At 44.2% G+C, this 27,770-nt stretch overlaps 1 protein-coding gene across 1 annotated transcript in view; it reads left to right on the forward strand.

Moving 5' to 3' along the window:
• The window catches only part of PKHD1 (polycystic kidney and hepatic disease 1 (autosomal recessive)), a 289,357-nt gene that overhangs the window by 40,213 nt on the left and 221,374 nt on the right, over positions 1–27,770 (forward strand). The window contains exons 27-34 of the mRNA XM_019474554.1: positions 2,523–2,653; positions 4,180–4,315; positions 7,925–8,120; positions 9,560–9,627; positions 12,269–13,882; positions 14,057–14,200; positions 22,753–22,966; positions 27,526–27,676. Of these exons, the coding sequence (XP_019330099.1) occupies positions 2,523–2,653; positions 4,180–4,315; positions 7,925–8,120; positions 9,560–9,627; positions 12,269–13,882; positions 14,057–14,200; positions 22,753–22,966; positions 27,526–27,676 (2,654 nt within the window). The remainder of the gene's footprint in view (positions 1–2,522; positions 2,654–4,179; positions 4,316–7,924; positions 8,121–9,559; positions 9,628–12,268; positions 13,883–14,056; positions 14,201–22,752; positions 22,967–27,525; positions 27,677–27,770) is intronic.

Here is a 27,770-nt window from a genome sequence, read left to right on the forward strand (position 1 = left end):
CCTTACTTCACCAAGAAGCGAGAATTCCACCATTTCATGGTCGCTAAGCCCAAGACGGCCTCCGACCACCACATCTCCCACCAGTCCTTCTCTGTTTGTAAACAGCAGGTCGAGCGAGGCACCTCCCCTGGTAGGCTCACTTACCAGCTGTGTCAGGAAGTTGTCTTCCACACACTCCAGGAACCTCCTAGACTGCTTCCTCTCTGCCGTGTTGTATTTCCAGCAGACGTCCGGGAAGTTGAAGTCCCTCACGAGCACAAGGGCTAGTGATTGTGACACTTCTGCCAGCCGCTTGTAGAATGCTTCATCTGCCTCTTCATTCTGGTTGGGTGGTCTATAACAGGTCTACTCTGACAGTAAAAGTTATCCAGCTTTTGTCTGTAAACCTTCTAGTTTTATTATTGAGGTGCTTTGAGTTCATGGTAACAAACATCACTGAGAGCAGGAGTACTGGCCGAGGTGCAGCATGAAGCTAGCTCAGCCATGTGGCTTGGAGAACTGATTATGGCCACCTTGGAGCAGGCAGAGGAAGGGAATGATGGTCTGTGGACTCCTATTTGGATAAGCCATGGGGTGGTCTTGGGAGAATGTAGGGTTCCTAAGACGAAAAGCAAGAAGTTATAGCCACCTCTTTTTTTTTTATGTTTTGTTAGAGTGTATGGCAAGAAAGATATTCTAATACTTTTCTTTCCTCTTTTTTTTTTCTTCCTCCTCTCCAGTGGGAGGGTCATATAGTACATAAGGTTGATACTCACTGCTTTAATTCATTAAAAAAACCCTAAAAGAAAAAAACCAACAATGGCAAGTTTTAGTGCTTGGGCCTTGCTTCTCATTTCCTTCGCTGACAATCCAGTTCTTCTCCCAATTACAGTGATCTGTCACTCATTAAAAAGAAAGCAAGTATAATGCTATCTTACATTACATATGCCTTAACATTTATAATTGGAAAGAATTACAGCTTCCATCTGTGTTTTTAATTTCTTCCATTTAAAATACCTCTCTTCAATCTTATCGTAAAGTGCACATATGCAGTATTTCATTGCATATGGATATAAGTGTAGATATCAAAACTTAAGATTTTGTACTCTTAAATCTGAGGCTCCTTATCTGACGACTATCACATCAGACAAGTGGCTTCAGTTTTGAGTTCTTGCTGTTTCTGGCTCTGCAAACTTAATGTTACAGGAGAAGAAGCCAGGGAAACATCTTGTACTTTGCTGCATCAGGTCCCTCTTGTCAAAATATCACTGGTCTCAGTGGTGCCGTGCTGGGAGTTCCCCGTGACCTATCTCTATAGGCGTGGGATGCCTTTCTAAAGATACTACCATGTTGCAGTGGATGGAAGGAGCTTGCTGTTAACATACCTGATTGCTGTTTGCCTGTTTTTGCTGCCAACCAGACAAAATCTAGAAGATTAAACTTCTAGACTTCTCTGGTGGTTTAAAGAATTAGTGGGAAACGATGCTTTGAGGAAAAGGTACAAGGGATTCTGCCATCAATATATAATGACTTTACCATAGAAGTTTACCTACATCACACATGAAAAGCATCATAAAAGCTCAGCTGGGGTGTAATATAGCCATGATAGTATAGCACATGCACATAAACACTGCAGTAACAAAAATTCTGTCTGAGCAGTCTGTCCAGCCATAGTCCTAAAACTCTGCAGTACTGATGACTACAGAAACCAGCTGTAAGTTTCAAGGAAGATTTCTTTTTTTTTTTTTTTTTTTTTAATTTGTCTCTGAACTGTATCAAAGAACAAAGTCCAGGTTAGAATTGTCATTGATGTCTGTTCCTGCTCTCTTTTCTGTTTCTCTTTGAAATGTTTATGAATCTTCTAGTCACTTGAAAAAAACAGAGGGGCATCTTGCCTATTTGCGTTGGAACTGGTTGCTGCAGAAAGACCGAGTGCAAGTCCGACTTGTGCTGGGTATGATCCTGCATGTGATTGAAGAGGCTCAGCTCTGCCTGACACAAAGTACAGCTGAGGTTGCTCAGTGCTTCGCAGAATCAAGCCCTCCGTGACTTTCCTTAGAACTCTGCTAAGTCTCAAGCCCTGCCAAGTCCCCTTTCTAACCTAACTTTCCTAGACACATGCTACAGGCTTTTTTGACAGCAGGGTGCTTGGCAGCTATTTGAACTGTGAAAGCACCTGCTGTGTTAAGCTCATTTTCCATTCTTAGTGCTTCTTCCTTCCTTCCTTATTTCATTCTTGGGCTGGGGATCTTTCTAAGGTTAAGATCACAGGCCAGACCTTGCCGGCTTAAATAAGTATGTCATTAAAAAGTAAAGCAAGAAACAAACCCAGTCCTCCTGTATCATGGACAAGAATTCAAATAATAGCCAAGAAGGATCTCTGGTGAAAGAAAGGAAGCTAGGCATAGCAAGGTGGAAGCAGATCATCATCAGATCAACTGAGAGACAGTACTCCCTTTTGTAGTCACCTATTAATAAAGAATCCTTTGTATAGAAAAATATAATTCCACATCTTGAATGTAATGGAATAATTGGTTTTGTAGGAGGACTGAGTGTGGTTCTCAAGGGGACCAATCTGGAAGGGCTGAACTTGGTGTTGTTTGGATCACAGCCTTGCCCAATTTTGGAGGATGACCGAAATTCAACAAGAATTGAATGTAAAGTTCCCTCTCGGGTAAGAAACCGCATTTATTTGGGAACAGTCAGCAGCCTACAGGCTTTTCTGTGTTTTTCTGGCCTGAGCTACACTGGGGAAGGGCAAAAAGTAGCCCATCAGCCAAGTCTTGGCTGTGGGACAATTTAACATGGACTCCACCTACAGTTTAGACCAGCTTAATTAACAATAGATTGATAGGTGATTTACGAAAACCAGTGAAACAGTCAGCAAAAAATCCAGATTGCATCGTCATTAGCTAAGCCTCACATAAACAAAACTGTGGCTTTGAACTCCAGTAAAATTGCATGTCTCCACTTTCAGCTTAGTGTATACTAGTAGTTTAAACATGCTTGGGACAATTGCTCTTGCTCATATTGTTGAACCCTCTTCAGCTCCAAATGTTCTACTTTACATCCAGATCTCCTCTGGACATTATCTGTGTGTCATTCAAAAACATGCCTAGGGATTGCTAGCAGCAGTGTTCTTTGCTGCATGGCAAAATTATACCCAGGACAATACTAATAGTTTAAGCGAAGGGTTAACCGTCTATGCCTATGACTTAGAATCATCATAAAATCATAGAATCATTAAGGTTGGAAAAGACCTCTAAGATCATCGAGTCCAACCGTCAACCCAACACCACCATGCCCACTAAACCATGTCCCTAAGTGCCTTATCTACACGTCTTTTAAATACTTCCAGGGATGGGGACTCCACCACTTCCCTGGGCAGCCTGGTCCAATGCTTAACCACTCTTTCAGGAAAGACATTTTTCCTCACGTCCAATCTAAACCTCCCCTGGCACAACTTGAGGCCATTTCCTCTCGTCCTATCGCTAGCTACGTGGGAGAAGAGACCGACCCCCACCTCGCTACAACCTCCTTTCAGGTGGTTGTAGAGAGCGATGAGGTCTCCCCTCAGCCTCCTTTTCTGCAGGCTAAACAACCCCAGTTCCCTCAGCCGCTCCTCATCAGACTTGTTCTCCAGACCCCTCACCAGCCTCGTTGCCCTTCTCTGGACACGTTCCAGCACCTCAATGTCCTTCTTGTAGTGAGGGGCCCAAAACTGAACACAGTATTCGAGCCTGTGCGGCCTCACCAGTGCCGAGTACAGGGGCACGATCACTTCCCTGCTCCTGCTGGCCACACTATTTCTGATACAGGCCAGGATGCCATTGGCCTTCTTGGCCGCCTGGGCACACTGCCGGCTCATGTTCAGCCGGCTGTCGACCAGCACCCCCAGGTCCTTTTCCGCTGGGTAGCTTTCCAGCCACTCTTACTTACCATTGTTTAATTTACTAGGATGGGTATAACAAATGAAAATCTGCATAGTCTGGGATTGTTTTAAAGTTTATAACTCTCCATAGAATTTCCTTTAAAGACAATGTAACTGTACGCATTTAAGTAGAGTCCAGCGTATATATATAAATTTTGTCAGTGCCCATGTGCCTGACTTATTAAGTATGGGCCATACAGGAATATAGGGAATAACTTTTTTTATTGGTGCATTCTTATCCCTGACATTTTCTTCATTTCTGCTTCTAGGGGACAGAAGATGCTGCTGTCCACGTGACACTAATTTCTGGGTACCAGTCAACAACAGTAACCAACTTGTTCCAGTATGATCCTTCCTTAAACCCTACTGTTATATCACTGAGCAGAAACAGAAGTGGCATAGCAGGTGAAAAGACTGCAGACATGTATTGGGCATTGTCTGTAGAAGTCTTATTATTGCTGATGGTGGTGGGGCAGAGGGAATTTAGGTCTATGGAGTTTGGTGATCCAACACTGTTTTTTTGTTGTTCTCTTTTAACTTGTAGCCCCGTGTTTCCTGCTAGTCCTGATCAGTCCTAGTTGCTTTATGTTGTTTTCACTCTAGCATACATGAGAAAGGCTGTGAGAGTTGGGGTCGTTCAGCCTGGAGAAGAGAAGGCTTCAGGGAGACCTTCTTGCAGCCTATTGGTACTTAAAGGGGGCTTATAAAAAAGATGGCAGTAAACTTTTTAGCAGGGCCTGTTGCGACAGGACAAGGGGGAATGGCTTTAAACTAAAGGGGGGTAGATTGAGACTAGAGAGAAGGAAGAAATTGTTTATGCTGAGGTTGGTGAGACACTGGCACAGGTTGCCCCGAGAGGTGGTGGATGCCCCATCCCTGGAAACATTCCAGGTCAGGTTGGACGGGGCTCTGAGCAACCTGCTCTAGTTGCAGATGTCCCTGCCCACGGCAGGGGGGTTGGACTAGATGACCTTTAGAGGTCCCTTCCAACCCAAACTATTCTGATTCTATGATAATGAGTGTTGCTTGCCCTAGGCCAGTATGGATGATGTCCACAGGATGTCAGGTGTGGTATAGTGCTCCTTTTGTTTCACGTTTCTCTAACTCTGATCTGAAATAATCCCTTTTGTGGTTTAACCTCAGCCAGCAACTAAGCCCCACCCAGCCGCTCGCTCACTCCCCCCCAGTGGGATGGGGGAGAGAATCGGAAGGGTAAAAGTGAGAAAACTCGTGGGTTGAGATAAAGACAGTTTAATAGGGAAAGCAAAAGCCACGCACACAAGCAAAGCGAAAACCAGGAATTCATTCACTGCTTCCCATGGGCAGGCAGGTGTTCAGCCATCTCCAGGAAAGCAGGGCTCCATCACACGTAACGGTGACTTGGGAAGACAAATGCCATCACGCCAAACGTCCCCCCCTTCCTTCTTCTTCCCCCAGCTTTATATGCTGAGCATGACGTCCCATGGTATGGAATGTCCCTTTGGCCAGTTGGGGTCAGCTGTCCTGGCTGTGCCCCCTCCCAGCTTCTTGTGCACCTCCAGCCTGCTCAGTCGGTAGAGCGTGGGAAGCGGAAAAGTCCTTGACTAGTGTAAGCACTGCTCAGCAACAACTAAAACATCGGTGCGTTATCAACATTGTTCTCGTCCCAAATCCAAAACACAGCACTGTACCAACTCTATCCCTGCCGAAACCAGGACAATCCCACCCATTCATTCTTGGTAACAGGTTCAGCCATGACAAGAGAAATGAGCTCTAGAGAGTGTCCTCGCTGAGAGAGAGGAAGGAAGATAAGAGAAAGGCAGAAATATTCCTGCTTTCCTACCCACCCCACCCCCATTCCTCCAAGGATGCAATCATCTGTTGGTTTTTTTTTCCCCCCCTCTCTTTTTGCAGCCTCTCCAGTGCACACCTTAATAAAGCTCCCCCCAGCTCAGCAGTTTGGCTGGACTTGGTGGGGATGCAAGGAGTTAGGTGACTGCCAGTGACGAAATGTTCTTCTTGCTGCACGTCCAGCATTTCTATTCCTTTCCCCAAATGCCCTTGTCATTTTCTATTACTCCAGAATGCATAAATAAGAGAAAAACCTCCTTTATCATCTGAATATTATTCAGATACCATAACACCAAGGGGAGATTTTTCTAGCCGCGGGCAGCCCAGGTGCAAGGAATTCCTTAATGTTATAATGTCTCGTGAACAGTGGTGTGGCTGAGTTCAATCTTCTATTCAGAACCTCCACGGCTTCGGCTTTTAATATAATTTTCCTCCTATACAATAAAAAGAATAAATAAATTACACCGATGCCTTCCAGGCATATCTAGGATTAAGTTGACAATTGACCAAGAGTCCAAAGAGTTCATGTTATTAATATATTCAGCTTTGCAGGCTTTCAAACTTTCAAACTTTATTTGACTCTTTGTGCGTGCAGAATTGAAAAGTACTGGCTTCAAGACCTGCTTAGAGGAGCTGGTAGATGAGGGGAGCTTTGTACAGGCTCTCATGCTTCATGAAAGGGAGAGAATTCTCCAAAGCTGAGGCTGCGGTGCTGAATGCTAACGGGGACCATACCTGCTGCTGCGGCGATGCTAAAGCCAAGTGACCCTGGCCTCTGCTTGGAAGAAAAAATTGCTACTCAGATCTGAACCTCTAGTAAGGATGGACTAACCCATAAAAGTTCATTTTGATTAAGACAAGGTGAGAGTGTAAAGCAGATGAGCTGCTCTTGACTATTGTCCTGTGCGGCTGGGATAACAGTGCCACATGCAGCATTGCTTTTAAAATGGAGTGAGCTCAGTGAAAAAGAGGAATGGACAAAAATGAAGCTGCTCTGGGACAGCTGGTCTTCACCAACTGTTCTGGAGCAACTCTGTGGGTAGACAAGTGTTTCGGGCTGGCTGGCCTAAGCAGATGGTAAAGAAATGTTAACACTTTTTGCTCGATGAATTTAGGAAAGGGGTTTATGTAACGTAGTGGTCTATGACAGCAGGGAGTTGGACTTGAAGACCCCTTCTTGTCCTGTTTATTCTTGCTTCTGTGCAATTGAACCCCCACCCTTCAGAGGAGACAGCAGGATGAGATTTACCTCCTAAACATGTCTCTGTGCTTGTTGCTTAGATGTCTTGCAAAGTCAGTGAAGAGAAATAGGCAATTCTGTGGTGGGATTCACCACAGCCCTTTTGAGTGTCTTCCTTACAATAAGATGAATCATGCCATAAAAGCTCTGTTTCTCTTCACTGGCTACAGATATAGCTCTCTCAGTGAAAATGCCTTTATTTGGACTGATGCATAGCACTCTAATTTTTTAAGCTATTTCAGGAGGAATTTAGGTTATGAAATTCCCTTCTCTACTGCCCTTGTCTTTTTCTATTACTGCAGTAGGCACAAATAAAGGAAAGTATCCTCTATCATCTGAATATAATTTGGCTCACAACAAAGCTTAAATGGGAGAGAGCGCCACGTTTCCTGAAAACAAGGTGCTTTGGAGCATATGTGGGCATCTGACTTCAGGTACCCAAGGCAATTTTCATTTAGCTGTGGGAGGCCCCTGTTAAAGTTAGATAGCTCAATAGTGTTGAAAAATGTGGTCTGGATCATTTGTCAGGGATTTTGGAAAAATCCCGGAACTCCTCAGCTCCAGTTTGTGAGCTTTAGAAAGACTGGATTTGGCTCTAATCAGCTGCAGATATTTATAGGATAGACGTTTATGGGAAGGGAGCATGGATCCTATCCTGAGTGTGTACCAGCAGGCTGAGAGTGGCCGTAGATGGTCATAGCCAAGTTCACTGTGCTAATGTCTCAAGACAACCCTAGTGGCTGGTGACCTTACCAGGGACTCCAAGGGATGAGTAGGATACAGAACCACTGTTGTCTTCTAGTTTTTGTTTTGGGCTGATGGACGTGACTGGACCTGTTCTGGCATGACGGGACTCCATCCTCTTCCTCGGGCAATGGTTACGCGTGCTAAAATAACTGTTGCCAGAAACACTGAAATAGTCTCATCCATTCTCCTCTCTGCAGGGGGTCAGGAGCTTCAGATTGGAATATCCCAGTTTGCCAGCTACCGAGGGTCAGATATCAAGGTGCAAGTTGGGGGCTCATGGGCACAGATCCAGGCGCAGACGGACCATGGTGTTAATGTGACGCTTCCAGCCTTGGCTGCGGGATGGTACAATGTTTCTGTCATCATCAATGGCATTGCTGTCGCTTCAAACAGGTGTGTGAATGCAGGTACTTTCCTTAAGATATAAATTTCATTCTCTGTCCTATTTGGTATTTTAGGGTTAATCTGAAAGAGACAGGTATGTTTTCACAAATTCTGCACCTAACAGTGAAATCTGCAGCGTGGTATAAAATTATGAATAATTATCAAGGCATTTATTGATCTGTGGAACCCAAGTCAGCAAACTGCTAATGCTAGTCAATTAACTCCCCTTGAATCAGTAGGAGGCAGGAGAGAAACATTTTAGAAAAAACAGTTGATTTGATGAAAAATGCATATCCAGGCAATCAAAGGTATTCACAGATTCAGGTCAAATGCAGATAAATCCTGCTGTAGGAAAACCGCAGAAGAAAAGAAACACTTTTCATGAGAAAAACAAAAGCTAGTTTGAAAAATAAAAAAACGCTTTGTTTGGAGAATTTTTAAATTGTGCTATTTCCATCTTTTAAGGTGACACTTCAAGTTCATGCCTAGATAACTGTGGTATAAATAAATTAAAATGTGGGGGAAAACCGACCTGAAAGTGGGATGCAACAATGCATTCACAAGCACCACAGTTTTGCTCCTCAGCCACGCAGCTCTCACCCATGGCAGCTACTAAGAATGATCCTGAAACAATGGTACTGGGGAGAAGGGAGCTGCTTTTATTGCTCACAAACCACCCTAAGCTGCTTGTTGCGTTAATGAACTTCAGAAGGAGAAAGCCTGTGGTCGGTGGGATGAAATGCAGGGATTCATCCCATCTGATAACTGGAGTCTGTTAGCAGCACCATCACTTTGTTTCCAGGGACAGAGAGTGGAGGGAGATGGGTCATCCCAGGAGACAGCTCTGACCTCTGGTGGGCTGGATTGCAGGCTTGGGAAGGCCTACTTCTCTAACATGTCTTTTTAGGGCAGGGGGTGTTTTTGAGAAGAGAGTGATGAGGAGGAAAAATAGACGTAGGTGGAACAGAAGCAGAGCTACACCCTTATCTGAGTGGGCTTCAGGAGGTTATGTCTGGGTTTCCTCTTGCTGCAGTTACCTCCGCTGTCTGGTGGGAGGATGTAAGGAGGGAAGGCAGCTGGGATGTCTCTTTGCTGCACTTGCATCTCCTGTCTGTGGCTACAGTGGGATCTGTTCGGCAGAAAGCCCCTCATTCTTGCTTCTTTTGATGGGCAATTCAGTTGTGCCTCATGGACTGAGCTTGGCTCACAGGCTGCCACTTGACAAGACAGTGTTCATAATAGATGTAGCTCAAATCACATGGAAAAATCTGGGGTGTGGGGCGGTCTTGTCATTGTGGCATTGAACAAGGGGCATGTGCCAGGTGGGCGTTTGGCCTTCCAACCTCGAAGGAGTTGTAAGAAAGCATAGTGCTGCAGCAGGAGATAAAAATTAAAAAAAAACCCCACCCCACCCCCCCCAACCTTTCTATGTTGCTTGTGTTTTGCAGGGTTGAGCCGTTAATCCAGTACCTCTCAGAGATCTTCAGCACAGAGCCATGTTGTGGCTCCTTTCTGGGTAAACAGCGTCGGTACATCTGCAGCCACTTATGGAGGTTAAAGGGATCAAGGGCACAGTTTTCCTGCAGGAATGGAAAGGGCATCCCATTTCACATCACTTTAAATGAGGGCGTTTTAAAACTGTGACCCTTTATTATGCAGACATCAACCGGCAGACAGCAGCAGTCTGGAAATGTGGGATTGTAGTGAGCATCCCTCGATCTGGTTGGCTGACTCAGGGTCCCTTGTGCTTTGAATTTGATTTCCCAAAGTGTTTGCTCATGTATCCTTGCATGTTCCCATTGGGAAAACAAAGCACACCCACACCTGACTCATCTGTGCTGTTTCTTTCAGTCATTATATCTCCATCTTTCAAGGCTTTCTATGTGAAAGTTAGGTGGAAAGCGGGGTACAATCGTGGTTTGAAGCAAACAATAATTTCAAGTGATCCCAAAGGGGACATTCATTTTTGTTAAGTTGAAAAGACAAAAAAACCCCTTTTTTTGATGTTAATTTTAATCAAAAGTGAAATATTTATTAATCCCATTCCAAGCTTTTAAACATTGGAAATAATTTAAGTGTGTTTCAGAGCAAAACATCACTGAATTAAAAAGAAAAGTTTTACTTTAAATCTTAAAAAGCAGATTTGGGTGGTTGACTTATTTTGTCATTTGGCTGGGGGTGGGGGAAAGTTAAATCTCTGTAGTGAATTTCACATGAGCCCTTAGAAACACTTTTAGAGAAGACAGAGAAATTCCTGTGATGCAACCTCAGGTCCTCCACAGATTGCTCTCCCAGGCTCACAACACGTGTAAAGATACAAAAACTCAGAGGCTTTGTGGTACGCGATTAGTTCAATAGTTTGTGAAGTGTCCAAGCCTTGAAAGATGAGAGAGTGGATAGAGTCTGGATAGCAAAGGCTATCAGTTTTGAAGATTAAGCTATACTAAAAAAAAAAATAAAAAAATTAAGAAAATTGCACCCTTCTTTTCATATTTAAGGGTAAATTGAAATTTAAATAAGAGCTGATTAATTCTGGCTGTAGTTTTATGAATGCCTTAAGCTGACTTAGAATCTCATCGCTGCAAAAAGCAGCAGTCCTTTCCCCACCTTATCTCTAGTCTTTTGTTGTCTCTAACACTTGTGTGGCCATCTGGATTAAGGGTTTGAGCTCACTCAAAAGGAACCCCATTATAAAACAACTTATTTTTCAGCCAGATCATGGGAAAAGGAAGGACATGGGCTTTATGGATAAAGAGGGTGAAGCAAGGCAGGACACTGGGAGTGCCGGTACTGCAAACTAAATGAAGATGGAGTGAGATTTCAGATGGCTTTAAGGGAGGCAGCTCTGGACTTGGAAGCATGGGATTAGGCTGGGAATGCTGGAGGGTTTGCACCTTTGTCTTTATCACATCCTAAAATCTAGACTGCTCCTTCTTCAGTGCTGCTCTTATTCTCAGCAACCTAGGAGGCAGTGCCGATACTGCTGCTCTGCAATGTTATATAAATCACGGTATCAGGATTCACGTTTATTCCAGATAATTAACACCTACTGTCAGTGGCAAGGGTGGTAGCAGAGCCTCCCAAGGCTCCTTCTCCTGTCAATGTGGCGAGGAAGACTCCACTGCCATGTTGTAGAACAACTGCGCTGGATCAGACCTAAGATAGCCTGTCTCCCAGAGTGACCTAAATATAGGATGATTTAGGAAGATTGTATGAGTGGAGCAGTGTATGATGATACTTCTCTACAACAGTCTTCCAGCTTCCAACACTAGACACAAGGGCAGCCTCAGCTGGAGGTCATAACTTTGTGTCTAACTCCTCCTGAATTGCTTTTCCATATGAATGATCCTACCAGTTCACACCAGGAGTCTGTTTACCCATTTGCCGTCTTCTTCTGTGGTCTTACGTAGATGCCTAGGGAATAAAAACATCCAGGCAACCACAGGGGAAAGCAGACAGCGTGCCTTCCTCCAGCCCGTGCATGGGAAGCCCTGGTCAGAGTTGCCTTTGACAGTGGAGGGGGAACTGCTCTTCTCTTCCTCTTCCCGTTCTACCCATCTTAAATGGCGCAGACTGGGAGCATATAAGTAGGGGAGGGCTTGAAGCTGGAAGCATTCATCAATGTATCAGCTTTTCTGGTCAGTGAACTCCTCAAGGGCAAGTGACCATCAGTGCATGGCAAATCTGGCACTCTGCCTGAGTGGCTGAAGATTCAAGGAAGGTCTGTAGTTCTGGCTTTTTGTTTGAAAGTATTCATACTGCATCCTGCTTCCCTGTATGCAGCAGGACCAAACAATCTCTACCATCTCCCCACCTGCCTGCATAGACGGTCCCATTCCCTGAAGAGTTCAGTCTCTGTTTACTCTCAGGGGTCCTCTCACAACAGCTTCCTCCAGTTCTGTGGTGGCTTTCTACTGTCACTAGCTGCCATGATGCTGGCTGTCTGGTACCTTAGCCTCTTGTCCACGTAGGATCATCCTGATACATGACTGCTAGGTGTCTTGCTCCAAAAAAGGACTTAATTTCTTCTTCCATTCGACCTGGCTAACACTGTCTGCAATGCTTATCAGCTTTATCATGGTTTGTTTGTTCGCTGACAGTCATTGATTCCTTTCCTGCATATAACGTCCTCCTCTCTTGTTTTGTTTTACTCCTAGGTGGAACACTGCTCACAATCTCTGGGGTGGGCTTTAGCCAAAATCCCGCCCTGGTTTCTGTTTCAATGAACAGGCAAACCTGTATGATTACTCATTTGGCAGAAGAGACAGTTTGGTGTCTGACCCCACCAGCTGCTAATTTGTCTAATGAAGATTCACAAGACATCTCTGTCAGAGTAAACGTAGTCATCAGCAGTAGGTCACTTCAACATACTCTTTTTGCAAAAAGGACCACCACCTTTAATTACCAAAGAGCTATGACTCCTCTGATCACTGTTGTTGAAATGGAAATCACAGATAGCAGCTTGCTCTTGAGCATCCAGGGGATAAACATCACTGGATCTGTGGCTAAGCTTGGACACAGTGAATGTGAACTTGAGTTTCAACGTGGCAACAAGTTTGCAATGTTTTATCAGTGTTCTTTGCCACTGAACAGCTTGGAACCTGGGACTTTCCCCATCCAGGTTATCCAGAGGCAGCTAGGATATGCTCGTGTGACAGCAAGGCTGCAGGCCCTTACAATAACTCCACGGATAACCTCCATATCCCCATCACAAGGCTCAATCTGTGGTGGGATGTTACTCACTATATCTGGTATTGCTTTAAAATCCAGGAGGAATTTGGTAGAGGTCAGCCTGGATGGTAATTATTCCTGTGAGATCCAGAACTCTGGTAACGATGCCATTAGTTGTATTGTCCTTCCAGGGGCCCATCCTTTGAATTACCAGTGGTTGGCTGAGGCATCTTGGGCTCTTAATGTCACAGTGACTGTCAATGGGATCAGCAGTGTCTGCCTTGGAGACTGTACACTCCACCTTCATGAGGAGTGGACCCCCCTGGTGGATTTGGTGACCTGGGAGACCAATGGGACATTCACCTATGTGATGATCAAAGGACAGAGGTTGGCATGGCCAAGTGACAGACCCGTGGTACACGTGAATAACCAGGCTGTCTGCAAGGTAACTTTTTGGAATGAGACCAGCATCAAGTGCCAAACACACTGCATTGCCCCGGGGGACCACAACATTTCCATATCCAACAGGAAAAGTGGGCAAGCTTGCTTCACAAAGGCGTCCAGTGTTCTCACCATCCTGCCTCAGGTGTACCGGTTTTACCCACAAAACTTCAGTACCAATGGCGGAGGCCTGCTCACCTTAGCAGGCTCGGCACTGAAAGGAAAGACAATGACTTCTGTTCTCATTGATCATCACCCTTGCCTTGTTCTCAATGTCACCTGTGTAGCTATCCAGTGCACGGTGCCTCCGGGTAATGGGACTAGGACTTTGAGTCTAAAAATAGATGGCATCTCATATTACCTTGGAAGAATAAGTTACAACAAAGAGTTTACCCCTGCTTTCCTTTCACTTGTTGCAGCTGGTCTCCTTTTAACGATGACCGTATCACGGGTCACAGAGGTGGACACCATCTATGTATTTGTTGGAGACTTTGCTTGTAGTGGCGTCACCATCACTCACTCTACTTTGCAGTGCTCAGCTCCTCTGCTCCCTGTTGGCGAGTACCGTGTGCTGGGCTTGGATGTCCCCAGGGGCTGGGCTTCCTCCAACCTGACGTTCACCTCTCAGCTGATGGTGACAGCTGTGCATCACAACTGGGGTAAGTCATGAAGATTTATTGTAGGTCCTCCATGGGGTGCAGTGTGAGGGACTGAGGTGACTGTTGGGTTTTTTTTTTGGCATGAAAGCAAAAATTATGATTTTAAAAAAATACCCTTCTTCACAGGTGGCTGTCAGGCTCAGTCTTAAATCCCATTTTCTCTCCTTTTCCAAGGTGGCTTGAATGGAGGAGCAGTTTACCTGCGTGGAACTGGGTTTTCCCCAAGGAAGACTTTGGTCACAGTCTGTGGCACCCCCTGTGAAATGTTGGGCAACACAACGATGACTGGCCTGAGCTGCCTTGCCCCACGCTTACACGGTCAGCTAAGACACAAAACCTACCATTGTGTTAAAAATATCCCCTAAAAGGGGAATATCAACTAAAAGGGTTGACCCTTTTTGGGTCAACCTATATTGACCCAAAAAGGGGGGTGGGGAGGGTGTACCAGTGTATCTCATCCCAGGATAACAGGGGGCAGCAGCAGTCCGAGAGAAAGGAGAGGAGCTAACACAACATTGACCTCTGTTTTTTGAGCTCAGTCCAAAGACAATTGCTGTCAGGGGCAGTTTTTGCATGGGCTTTGGACTAGATCCACCGTGTGCCTGTAGCCAGAGCTGCCACACATGCTTTGTGGGTGTGTACGAGATGTGCGCAGCAACAGCCGTTCCTTGTGGCAGCTATTCCTTGGGAAAACTGTGTCACACAAAATGTGCATGAAGGCTGTAGGGTTGGGAATCCAAGCACCTCTTGGCCATCATGACTGGCCCAGTGAGTTGAGCTCCCTTAAATGTCTTTTTTTCTGTGGACCCATACTTTTTGATTTTTGCCTGCATGGTGGGACAGCTTCAGTGGGAGGAAAAGGGTGAATGACTGGGAGGGTGAATGAATGACATACTTTGGCCAGTTCATACCTTTGGGAAGCTGGAGATGAGGATTTGAATTCCCTGAGAGGAAGACGAGATCATCCCACAGCCAGAGCATCCTCCTTAACTGGAGAGAGACAGCACAGCAGGGAATGATGCCATGACCTCCAGCTCTCTCAGAGAGAAATAACCCTGCCCCAATTTTGGAAGAAACTCTTACAAATGGGCATTTGCTGGGACAAGACATATTTCCTCCCTCCCCTACTGGCAGCACAGAATTAGGCTCCTAAGATCTGCAAAAGGTAGGATTAAAGACTTTTAAATCTCACCCCGAGACATATGCCATTCCACAAATGCTAAGCACAGAGCTCCTACCTCGGTGCTGTAGCATTGCAACGCTCAGTAGCATAACACTTCAGCCCCTTCGTAGCTCTGATGCTAGGAGAACATCCTGAGATCTACAGAAACATTTGCCATTCTGTGGCCATCCAAAGATCCATCATCCAGGTGACCAAAGATCCATGGCCTCTTCTCCTTTGTGGACCTGGAAGAAAAGTGGCAGTGAGAGTGTCCATCAGGGTAAATTGCGAGGGTTTTGCTCAAAGGTGTGTGGAATCTCCATCCTCCAAAATAGTCAGAAGTTGACGAGATTAGTTGCTGAGAAACCAGTCCAATGTGAAATTTAACATCCCTTTGAGCAAGGGTTGGGATAAGAGGCATCCAGGGGTCCCCTCCAGCCTCAGTTATTCTGAAATTCTAAATTTGCTCTTGTCATTTTGAATGGTTCCTTTGCTCATCCATGAGGAATACTAAGAAAAATAGAGCGGGGGTGGGGTGAGAGAAAGGGCTTTAAACCCCAACCCCAAGCACTCAAAAGGAGACACCGAGAGGTTGTAAGGCCTCAGTTTTCTTTGTTTTAAACAGGATCCGGGCACAGTCCACAAAACTGCTTATTATTATTTTTTAAACAAGAAAAAAGGCATGGTGCTGGAGTGCTGAAAAAAAAATATATTAGAGCACAATGCAGGGAAGTCTGGTTATTGCAGGAAGAATAGCAGAATAAAATGTAATCAAATTGATCCAAACTGTGAAAACATTAATAGAATCATAGAATCATAGAATCATTGAGGTTGGAAAAGACCTCTAAGATCATCGAGTCCAACCGTCAACCCAACACCACCATGCCCACTAAACCATGTCCCTAAGTGCCGCATCTACACGTCTTTTAAATACCTCCAGGGATGGGGACTCCACCACTGCCCTGGGCAGCCTGGTCCAATGTTTAACCACTCTTTCAGTAAAGACATTTTTCCTCACATCCAATCTAAACCTCCCCTGGCACAACTTGAGGCCGTTTCCTCTTGTCCCATCGCTTGTTCCTTGGGAGAAGAGACCGACCCCCACCTCGCTACAACCTCCTTTCAGGTGGTTGTAGAGAGCGATGAGTTCTCCCCTCAGCCTCCTTTTCTCCAGGCTAAACCACCCCAGTTCCCTCAGCCGCTCCTCATCAGACTTGTTCTCCAGACCCCTCACCAGCCTCGTTGCCCTTCTCTGGACACGCTCCAGCACCTCAACGTCCTTCTTGGAGTGAGGGGCCCAAAACTGAACACAGTATTCGAGCCTGTGCGGCCTCACCAGTGCCGAGTACAGGGGCACGATCATTTCCCTGTGTTCAAAATAACTGTGTTCAAAATTCACTGAGTGGTAGGCGGCAGAGGCAGCCAGGGGAAAACCATCTTACAGGCAGGATGACAATGCTTATTATTGACACTAGATGTCAGCAAGTGAATGCTGATTGCTGCCCGCTTGCTGGTTGCGTTTCCGGAGAGAAGATGCAAAGGGTGTGCTGCCTCGCTAACCGAAGCGACACAGGCACTGTTGCTTTGAGGCCAGTTACAAGACAACCCCTCTCTCCCCTGCGGTGGATTTTGGTGTGTGCAGCCTTGCAAATCTCACCAGTCTAGCTGCATAAATGTTTCTCTGTCAATGAAGTATTTACAAGAAAACGTTACTTTTTGCATTTAAAAAAAAAAAAAATAGTCCTTTGCAGGCTGCTTAAATCTGTGAGTGTTTGCTAAGCTATTTGTACTCCCTGAGACAGGCAGGGAGTATTCAGCCTGTGCGCATCTACATGTGGCCTTGGTGAATCTGTATCTAGAGCAAGATGCTTTCCAGATGGCTTTCCCCTAATATTTAGGGGATTGCACACCCCCACCGTTTAGGGCATGAGTGGATTTATTAAGTGCAGTTAGTCCAGTCTCACCTCATGGTTTACATGCTGCTGTTTGCCCAGGGAAGTTTGCCACTTGGCGCTTGCACATCTAGTGCTCAGACCTTTCTTTCGCAGCCTCGTCCACGTGGAAGAGGTGGTGAAGTGACTTCGGGGAGGTGGGACCACGAGCCGTGAAGGAGATGGGAGGGATAGGTCTGTGGTGCCCCAGGGCCCCTTCGGTGCAGTGGCTGGTTCAGCCAGGTTGGACGCTTGTCTGACATTTACCGGCGTTGCTCGTGGACCGGGTGATGAGAAGTGAAGAGTTCAAGCTGCGTTTCTTCTGTTACAGCACGCTGTGAAGCAGAAACGCCTCCCCTCCGGCACTGTGGGATGTCGGGTGGCAGCTTGCCACCTGGGGTTTCAGCACTAGGTCATGTTGTGTCTGGCCTGCTTAAGATTAGAGATGTTCACGTGGGAATCCCCAACCGGTCCATCTAGCTTACTCATGTGATCAAATCCGTAGGGCAAGGCTCTGCAGGTAGGAAATGTGACTTCTTTCCCATTTAGCAGGCAGTTTTCTAAGACACGAGGAACCGCCGGTCTCAGCAGGATCCATCCATAAGCCTGCCCCATGGGGTCTTCCTTAGGAACGGGTGTTGAGCGGGGTTGCAGCAAGGTTTCAGTCTGATCATTGACAAGAGCTGGGCACGTTAAATACTGAAATGTGCCCAATCCAGAGCACAAGGAATAGGAACGCAAGCCTAGGCTCTTTTAACTGTTGTCTTTTGCAAGCTGCAGAAAAATCAAATCAGTACAGAGCTAAAATTGGAGTTTCAGCCTTAAAGCTTAAGAAAATAAAAAAAAATAAATAAAATTAACATAACCACACTCCCTTCAAGGAAAAACAAAACCAAAACAAAAAAAACCCCAAACCAACCCACAAGTCTTTAAAGGTCTGGTAAAGAGATAACTGGCTTGATCCCGAGAGCTCTCCCCTTCTCTTGTTCTTGCTTTGTTGCTCGTGTTGCAGCGCTGTTGATGAGTGCAAATACAGCTGTGGATTCTGTTCAGCTCAGGTTAAATTTACAGAACACATGGTTAATGTCTGTGGGATTGAATTGTGCTCCTGTGAAAGATGGGAAGACTGGCAGGAAGCTTGAGGCAGGTGAGAAAATAACTGAATATTCCTATTATATGATATTAGGGTAGCTACCATATATAAATTTTGCATTAAGCCACTACCCGAGACTGTATGTTTGACATTGGGGTGAGGGTAAAGAAGGCACCTTTAAAAGGAGGTGAACTGACAAGAAGATCCGTCAGGGAAAAAGCTGAGTCTGATTTGCCTGGTTGCATCAGCGTGCTTGGAATAACAGGCCTGGCTTTAGGGCTCTGATGTAACAGCTCTTGGGATCTTTGTTAGCGAGTCCTGGACCTACCGTTAGCCAGATTACATTGGTAAAAGTGGATGTTTAGGGAAGAGGATTTAGATCAAAGGCTAGAAATGAAATGAGGCTGGTTTAAAAGGAAGAGAGACATGGCTTGGTGGAGCTTTTTGTATAGGGCAAGACGAGAGAGGGGAATGAGTTTTGGTTGCAGCAGTGCAGATGTGCCAAGGAGATGCACTGAGCTAGGACCAAGGGGGACTTTAGCCAGGGAAATGGGGTGATTTGTATGAGTAAATGCGGAAGATATGACGAGGACATGTTGTGGCAATTGAAACCTGAGTAGAAGAGAGGGCCTTTGATGTTTATTGTGGAGATCAAACCAAAGGATCCAAATGGTCCCTTCTGTCCTTCAAATCCAGAAATGAAATTAAGAAAGAGGGGAAAAAAAAAATGCATATTGATTACACAGCAGGAACGTTCTGACAGTGAGATCTATCAGGCAGTGGAATAGATGCTTGCAAAGTCGCCTCTTGGGACTTCTGAAACTCGGCTGTGCGAAATGAATGTCTCCTAGGGAGCAATTCTTCATAGGCAGAGGTTGGACTTGATGACCTTAACAGGTCTCTTTTTTCCTCTCCTTTTCCTTTTTATTTATTTTTTTTAAAACCTTTGTCTTCCCCGCTCCGCACATGTTAATGTTATGCTCTGCAGTCCGTTTTGTGAGTGGTGGATAACTGGGGATGTGCGGTTTGGCACCGGGACTCCTCGGGCAGTTGTTCAATCAATCTGCAGCTGCCCTTGGAACTCCTGTAGGTTTTAGCCTCATCACATGTCCGGCAGTTGTTATTAAACAGTGACCCAGAACAAAGCCCTTGTGCTGAGCATCCCAGGATCCTGGCTTAAGCCAGAGTATCCCTCAAAGACAGGGTTGGGGGCAGCCGGTCCCTAACCCATTACCAACATGCAGAGATTTGGCTGCCGTTGTGTCTGATCTCAAAAGAGAAGCCGTAATGGGATGAATGCGTTCATCTCAGTGATGGGATTGTATTACACGTGATTAGCAAGTTTTATCTGTATAGGGAATATAAAGCAAAAAGAAGCTTCATTCTGGGGTTTGAACACTAACCAATTAAGCAGGAAGAAGAATTGTGTCGCAGAACAGACAGACTATCCTTTTAGGACATACTAAGTGTGTCGCAATCTTTAGTTGATACTTTTTCTTACTGTTGTGGCAGGAGATAAGGGCACCAATAATACCAAGAGATATTTGCATTTAACTGTCAGAGGAAGGGGGATGAAAGGCCCAGACTACCTCCTAACTGAGAAAAGTGTTAAATCCTCTGGGAGCAGGGGAATAGGAGGACCTCAGAGATCCCCAAAGAAGGAATCGAATTCGACATCTCCTCGAAGAGCGGTGTCTCCATCAGATGGACAGGAGCTGTAGGGTGTGGAGACAAGATCCCTCCCTCCTTCCACCTGAGAGGGAGAAAGTGGTCCTAGGTTTGATTCTGGGGTGTATAGATTAAGCAGGGTTTTCCTGGATTTTGCTTCCACCGATCTCTTTACAACCCTTTGCAACCATGTTCTTTGGCTTAGATTTTATAAATGAATAGCTTCATTTGCCTGGTTTGAGTTAAAAATTATTTCAGCAGTTGGCAGGATGCAAGGCCTTGTGTTCCTACAGGCATGATAACATTGAGATGAGGGCATTGGAGCACGTCAGAAATGCCCGATTTCCACATAACATTTCAGGGGTATCCAAAAAGTGACAGGCTGTTCTGCTGAGCTCTAAGGGCTGTGCAGGAAATATCTTCTGGTGACCTACATTAGCCAGGCAAGTTCTTTGACAGCAGCAAGGTATCGAGGAAAATATTCGTGTCCTGAGATTCTGAGGGTAATTTCTAACATCCATCCTAAAATAAGGTTCAGCTGTTTTTCCACCTAGGGAAACTCTGCCATGTTCTTTTCAAGACGACAAAAGAAAACCAAAACCTCTTTTGATTAGCTCAGCAACCTGTTGTTTTTTTTTTTTTTTTCCCCAAACTGTGGAATGTGAATTTAATCTGCCTTTGACCACTCACCTTCAGAGAGTGATCAAACACTGGAACAGTCTTCCTAGAGAAGTGGTCGATGCCCCATGCCTATCAGTGTTTAAGAGGCATTTGGACAATGCCCTTAATAATAGGCTTCAACTTTTGGTCAGCCCTGAAGTGGTCAGGCAGTTGGACTAGATGATCGTGGTTGGTCCTTTACAACTGAAAATATTCTAGTCTAGTCTAGTCTAGTCTAGTCTAGTCTAGTCTAGTCTAGTCTAGTCTAGTCTAGTCTAGTCTAGTCTAGTCTAGTCTAGTCTAGTCTAGTCTAGTCTAGTCTAGTCTAGTCTAGTCTAATGTGCTAATATTGGCTAATATTGCTCTAGTTGGTTATTCATCTAAGGTAGCTGGACGTTCTCCATTACCACATCTGAGCTTATCACAGCCTTTTGTGTCACTAGTAGAATAGAAAAGCAGAAGGACCTGTTATACCCTATTACAAATGGGGAACAAATTCTTCTGTCCACAGGAAAGTTGTGGGTTTGTGGCGGAAGGAAAGGGCAGTGCCATTGCTGCTTGGATGTCCTTCATCTTTGCTAGTTTTGAGAAGTTCTCAGCCTCCCACTGGCTGGAAAAAAAACATACGTGCCATGTCTTTTGGAGAAATTCCTGTAATGAATTCGTTCTGCTGCAAGTTGTTGCAAAGGCAAGTTCTTGGTAGTATTTAGTCCTCTTGGATGGTATTCATTTGCCAAAACACAGATATCTAGTGCCACTTAAAATGCCTTTGGAATGGTAGCCTGGGCTCCAGGAAGACACAAGGCTTCTGTGGGAGCTATAGGACACCTCAGGTGGCTCTAGACATAATTTCTGGACAATAAAAGCAAAATATAGGCATGGTGCCATCAGTCCTTTAGGCTTCTCTGTCTATTACCTGTCTCTCTCATGTTTATACGTAGGTCTTTGAGCCAGGGATTGTGTTTGGCTGTGTTCGAATGGATGCTGAGCAAGAGAATTGTCGCTGGATATGGGGAAGGAAAGAGATTAAGCATATTGATAAGTGTGTGAAGATGTGGGTAACTTTTTTCTTATTCTAAATCCAGAGAAGAAAAATACAGAAAATTTGTGAACTCTCTTTCTGAAGTTCAGAGCAGATGAAATGCTAGGTTTTAATATTTCAAAAAATACCTTAAACATTAAACAGTTATAAACTTTTCAAAAATACTCCATATGAAATAATCATTTTTAGCAAAAAGCACTAAATCTTTTAACATAGAAAATATAGCATTTCATATTTTTACCATTTCAAAAACCATTTTCAGAATTGTTTAGGAGCCAGGACATTCATTGACAATGACACTTTCCCAGCAAACAAGATACCTTTTGAACAAACTGGACTTTAAACAAACAAACAAACAAACAAACAAAAAATCCTTTCTTGATAAATTCCCATTAATTGCACTGCTGATATTTGAGGAACACTCTTGGATACTACAGTGCAGAGTGTAATACTCTTCACAGACCTTTTCAGGAGTTCATTATGACTGTTTTATTAGTTCAGGATTAATGAAAATTCTCCAAAAGTCTTTACATGCTCAGGGTTTTGAGAGAAACAGTTTTGATCTCTGGCATGGTTTAATGCTTAAAGGATTCCTTTTTTTTAAAAAATTATTAAAACCAAATATTTCAACTGATCTGAACTTCAGTGACAGTTCACGATTTTTTTAAGCATTTTTGTCTGGGTTTCGAATAAGAAAACCTAATTTCTGTTCACAACAGTTGTTGCTTAAATACACCTCAAAGCAAAGCAGCTGCTCCCATTACACTTCCTACCACATCCATAGAGTCAAACTCAGACCAAGTCTCCAGTCACACTCAAGTACAAAGCAAGGTGAACTGGGAGATCCCAGTTCACACAAGTTCTCTAGAAGCCCTCCAAGCTGTGGCAATGCTTTCACTAAACCTATGTCTGGATTTCAAAGCTGTGATAGACCTTAAGTTGTCATATCTCCCTGGTAAAATATTTGTGCCTTACTCCTGATCTGTAAACCATGGTCCACCTTCCCCAGAAGAAATGTCCGTGCTCTTATTTAATCACTTATGTCACCTCCTTCTGGATGGAGCAATTTGATCCTAAAGACCATCCTGATGCTTGATGCACAAAGGAGGTTATATGCTTGCTCACACAAAGCAAAAGGGTCTGAAGGAGTTGCATGGAGACCTACTCATCCTCAAAAAGGATGCACCAAAGAGGAGGTTGGGACATGCACATCAGGAATCCACAGTGACAACTGGCAGTTGCTAAAAATCTGCTTAATGTCAGTGGTGTGTAGGCTGCTTTGGGTTATTTTTTCCCCCCCTCTTGTCTTTGCAGCATCTTTGGCCATTCTCTGTGGCCTGACACATTCTTCTGTTGACTGCCGAGAAGACAGAGCCACCTTCATTGAATGTGATGTCCAAGTAACGGTGGATTCCTATCGCCAGAGAGGATCTGTGTCTTACCTGTATGTCTGTGAGGACAGCCCACCTCAGTGGCACTGGAGGGACATCAACCCACCCCAGAGGCATTTTGCTGGACTCTTTGCCAGGTTAGTGTTGCTTCTCTCCAACAGCTGGGTGGGCCCATCCATGAGCAACATCCTCCAGAAGGTATTCCACCTTTTGCAGAATTGGCCCCTGCCAAATGATGGACTGAAGGAGCAAATTTCTAATTCTTAGGTTGGTGCCAACAGAGCAATTTAGCCTTGAGACCACTAGAGAGCTCCGCTGGGTTGTGAAATTCATTCCTTGTGTCTATCAAAGAATCTCTAGTCCCCCCTCCTTCCCTCCCATCTTTTTAAAGTGTTTGAGAGACATCAGAAAATCCATCTTGTAAACAGCCTGCTTTGTTCCTTCTTAGGTTTTAATATTTATCTTCTGATCCAAAGCAACATCTGGTGGATGCCAATGGGGAAAAAGATTAAGCATTATGAAAAGCAGAAGGTTGTTTTTTTTTTCCTTCTTTTTTTTCCCCTTCCTCTCTCCAAGCAGACTCATGAGTAAAAAAAGTTGCAGAGAAAATTCAGCAGGCTGTGTAATATTTACTCAGCAAGGGTGCTCAGGCACTTACTCAAGGCTTAGGCTTTGCAAATCCAAGGCCAAGTTGCCCAGGAGTATAAAATGGTACTGTTGCCTTTAATGGAGCTGTGGGGATTTATACCTGCAGAGCATTTACTTCTAGGAGTAAGAGGGAGGCCTGAATTAAGGAATAAACAGATGAACAAAACGTTCAAAAGACACTAAACAAATGGAGAATTAGAATATCACTGCAGTGCATTGCCCATGATTTGCTGTACACCGTGAACCCATTCCTGGCTGGTGCATGATGCTACAGTCCAGGTATTTCAATGGAGTTGCAGGGATTTGGTCCTCATTCTTATCTGGTCCTTTTGTCACAGCTGGTGTTGTGACTCACCAGAGGGAGTTCCGGAAGCCCTGTGCTGAGGGAAGAAAAGCAACTGGCCTTTACTGAACAAAGACAGCAAGATATGAGTTGCACAATTTTTTTTCACTTGTTTTTTTTTAAAAAAAAACATTTACACAGTTACAGCATCTGCCTGTCAGTCTGTCAGTTCCTCCCCACCAGCTTTTGAGCTCTGATTAATTTGACCTGGGTTTCATGAAGGATGGACGTCTTAAGAATTATGAAATTCTTGTCAGTTTTGAGAAAATCTGTGTTAGGCAAAAAGAAATTACTTTCCTGTTGAGGGAGAGGAGGGCAGAATTCTGCCCTAATCTGTTGTTTGCCAGCAAACTGCAGGCCAGACAGCAGATACGTACAGCTGGCCAACTGACGTGTCCAAAGTCGCATTGTGCATTGGTAATGTCCTCTAACATCCTAGGAGATGGGGAGGACAGTTTTGTTGGGGGAGACAAGAGTAGGGAGACTTGGGGGGGAATAATCCTGAAATTAAACTAATTTCATCAGTTCTATTGCTCCCAGAATGACTTGTTTCAAAACAAGAAGCTCCAGGAGCCTTGCCTTGTCTAGCTGAACTTCGCTTTCCTTTTGCTCACATCAGTGTAATCCCAAACCAGGTAACCAACGAACTTGAGAGCAACAGGGCAAGCCAACATCTGTCTCTTTGGTTTTTTGCTTCCTGTTCCCTGGATATCAAAATCACGCTCAGCTCTTTACTGATAAAAACGCATCTGCAGTGAGTCTATTCCTATGATGGTTTTTCCTCTTGCTCCTTTTCTTGGTTTGGGCTGCTACAATTCTGCTGCTGTAGCTTCTCCATCCTGGTCTCAGCAGGGTGAGCAGAGAGGGAGGTCTGTGCCTGTGCTTATCCTGTGGACAGAAAAGTCATGCAGTCCATTTGCTCACTGCTTCCTTATTGTTTTTCACTGTGGTATTGTCCAATTTAATTCTGAATGTCCCAGAGACAGGGTTTATTATTCCTTCAGGAAATCCTATCAGGGAGATATTTCTAAATCGAATCAATCAACTTTTTCTTACCTATTATTTTCCATTCTTCCAACTTCTTAAACCTCTTTGTTATTGTCATTAACTTTTCCCCCTATTGTGCTCATGTTTGTCTAGTAGTTAGAAATTAAAACTTGGGCTGCTGAGGAATTTTCCAGAGTACTGATATTTTTTCTGGTGAATCTATTTCTAAACTGGGTCTTGCTGAACGGGAGCAGGGGCAAAGAAGATTGTTTGATTTCAAGTGAGTTTCCTGATCTGAAAAATCTGGGGAGAAGTAGAGGAAGAGAGAGTTTAAAGTCATCCAAACTGCCTATTTCAGAGCTTTTGAAAACATTTTTTTCAAATTTCAGTTCAGAAAAATGTTTAATTTCAAAATATTAATGGCATTTGTAGCAAAGTGTTAGAAAATTGAAATGTTCAAACTAGAAAAGCACTGTTTGGGGAATTCCTGAAATAATACGCATTGATTGCTGTAACTAATAATAGTAACCAATAATAACAATAATAAGAAATATATGGATTTGAGTTCTGTGCAAATGTTCAAGACTTAGGACATTTGTCCCAGGATGGGGACAAAGCTACTGAAATAATTCCTGGCTTAACTACACATTAAATCTCTCATGTTCTCTCTTACTAGTTTTACAGTGCTTTGAATAAAGCTTCTCTTAATCTAGTCTGTACTATAGCCTATACTTTATGAATACATAATGGCAAATGCATATTCCTCACAAGAGGTGCAAGTCTTGCCATTAACAACACTGGTACCAAGATACAACCCTGAATTCCCTTTAACACGTCACCCCTCCTTTTCTTGCATTTCCTTTAGACACTGCAATTTGTTAACAGTTTTCCAGCATCAAGGTTTCGGGATGCAGTTCCTAGAGGACAGGGAGGAATTGGCTCTTTGCCTACAAGCAAAGCTTGTTGACTCTTTGTAAAAAGACGTGAACAACCACTCGAGGTCCTTGTATTGACTTCAGCGCCTGGCAAATCGGGCCCGTGCCCTGCACCTAGCCAACAACAACCCCCTTCTGCCTGTAAAACGGTTGGTTATTTAAAAGATGCAGCTTTTTCTTGTAGCATTAAAAAGAAGTACTATGCAGTCTTGAAAGATAGCCCAGTCCATTGAATTATTGTACAGGGCAAGAGCAGTTCTCAAAGTGTTGCTATCAAAAGCGAGTATAGTTCCCTACGGCTGGCTTTTGATTATTGATACAGCAGAGGGAAAGGTTCATTTAAATATAGAAATAAAAATTCACTGTTAAAAAGGTTCAGTTACTTGCAGACAGATTTTTCTTTTGTAGTTTCTAATGTGGCTGCTTCCTTTAACAATTTAACCCTGAAAAAGGGCAAGAAAACAAATACCCCCTAAATGCACTGTCAGAGCAGCTCTTTGTTTGTACAGTGAGCTGCCACATCCAGCACGGTTTGAAAACTTCAGTTTCATCAAATCACCCTGATCGTCACCCTCCCGACAAAGCTCTGAGTGTTGACTTTACAACTGGGTGGATTTTGGTAGAACTTAGGCTCCTAACTTTGGCACTTTAGAAAATCCTGTTAGATGGGGCTTTCAGGAACCTGAAGACATCTGAAAATCCTGGTCCTACCTATCTGATCCTCTATTTTGTGAACTCTCTCTTTTCTTAGCTATTCAGAAAAGTGGTATAATTTCTGAGGTGTGTCGGTGTTGCTATAACTCATCTCCTTTCTGCTCTCCTTCCCACAAGCTGCAGGTGTGTATTTGATGGTGGGGTGGGGAGAGGCGGAAGAAGGAGCAATGGCTGGGGAAGGAATGAAAAGAGACACTGGGTTATCCTGGCCTGATCCAAAGCCTGCGGAAGTAAATTGGGAAGTTTTCCCCTCATTTTGAGGGACGTTGGATTCTATAGCTCCCCGTAACAAAATGCTGCCAAAGTCAGCATCTGTCAGCAGCAAGACCAAGGAAAAAAATGTTTCTTCCCCACCACCTTTTCTATTACTTCTTCCCCCCTATGCAAGGGGAGGCTTTAGAGCAAATGTCTGTTAGTATAACTGGCACATATATCGAATCTGCTTAGGCTGGGCTGTTAAGTAAGTTTAATTAATTTCCTAAGTTAATGTTCCAATGCTAGCAACAAAGCATCATTGCAATCAGCTGGGTAGCAGGAATTGGAACCCCTAAATGAGCTCATTTTTTCACAGTTGGAATTAGGGACCAGTTAGCCAGTTGTGTGGTTTTTCCAATTTCTCCACTTGCCCTAGGGGAGTTGCAAGTTATTCATTCCCTATTGCTAAGTGTGAGTAAGATGGGGAGGGGGGAGACACCAACAGACCCTACTCCATGTAGGAGTCCATCTTTGATCCTAACGCTGCTGATTCCCTAGCTGTTGTCTGCACTTGTCTTCCTGCCTTGGTCCTAGAATGGCATTTGCTACTGTTTGTAATAGTTTGGGGAAGCAGAAAGGCATCACTGAGAGATATTTACTGCATGTATTTTCATCCTGAGTGTGTACAGATAAAGGGGGGAAAAACAAATAAACAATAAAAGAATGGAAACAAAATTACAGAAATTTGCAAAGTTTGACAAATGGTGGCCAGGAGTTGCCACAAGCTAATGGCTTGCAATGATTAATAAGAGTAAAAATAATTGCATTTCATTAAGATTGATGACACCCCATTTAACCTCCCTTCTCGTTTCAGCCCTAAAGTGGAAAGAGATGAAGTTCTCATCTATAATAGCTCCTGTAACATTACCATGGAAACTGAGGCAGAGATGGAGTGTGAGGGAGCTAATCAGCCAATTACCGCCAAGATTACTGAGATATGGAAAAACTGGGGCCAGAACACTCAGGTATAATCAAATCTTTTTTACAGACTGATTCAAACAGCTTAAAATTAAATTTGTAATATTGTGTACATTTAAAGGGGGAAAAAAAAAAAAAAAA

Source organism: Aptenodytes forsteri, unplaced genomic scaffold (assembly GCF_000699145.1).
Source record: "Aptenodytes forsteri isolate BGI_AS27 unplaced genomic scaffold, ASM69914v1 Scaffold57, whole genome shotgun sequence".
Lineage (NCBI taxonomy): Eukaryota > Metazoa > Chordata > Aves > Sphenisciformes > Spheniscidae > Aptenodytes > Aptenodytes forsteri.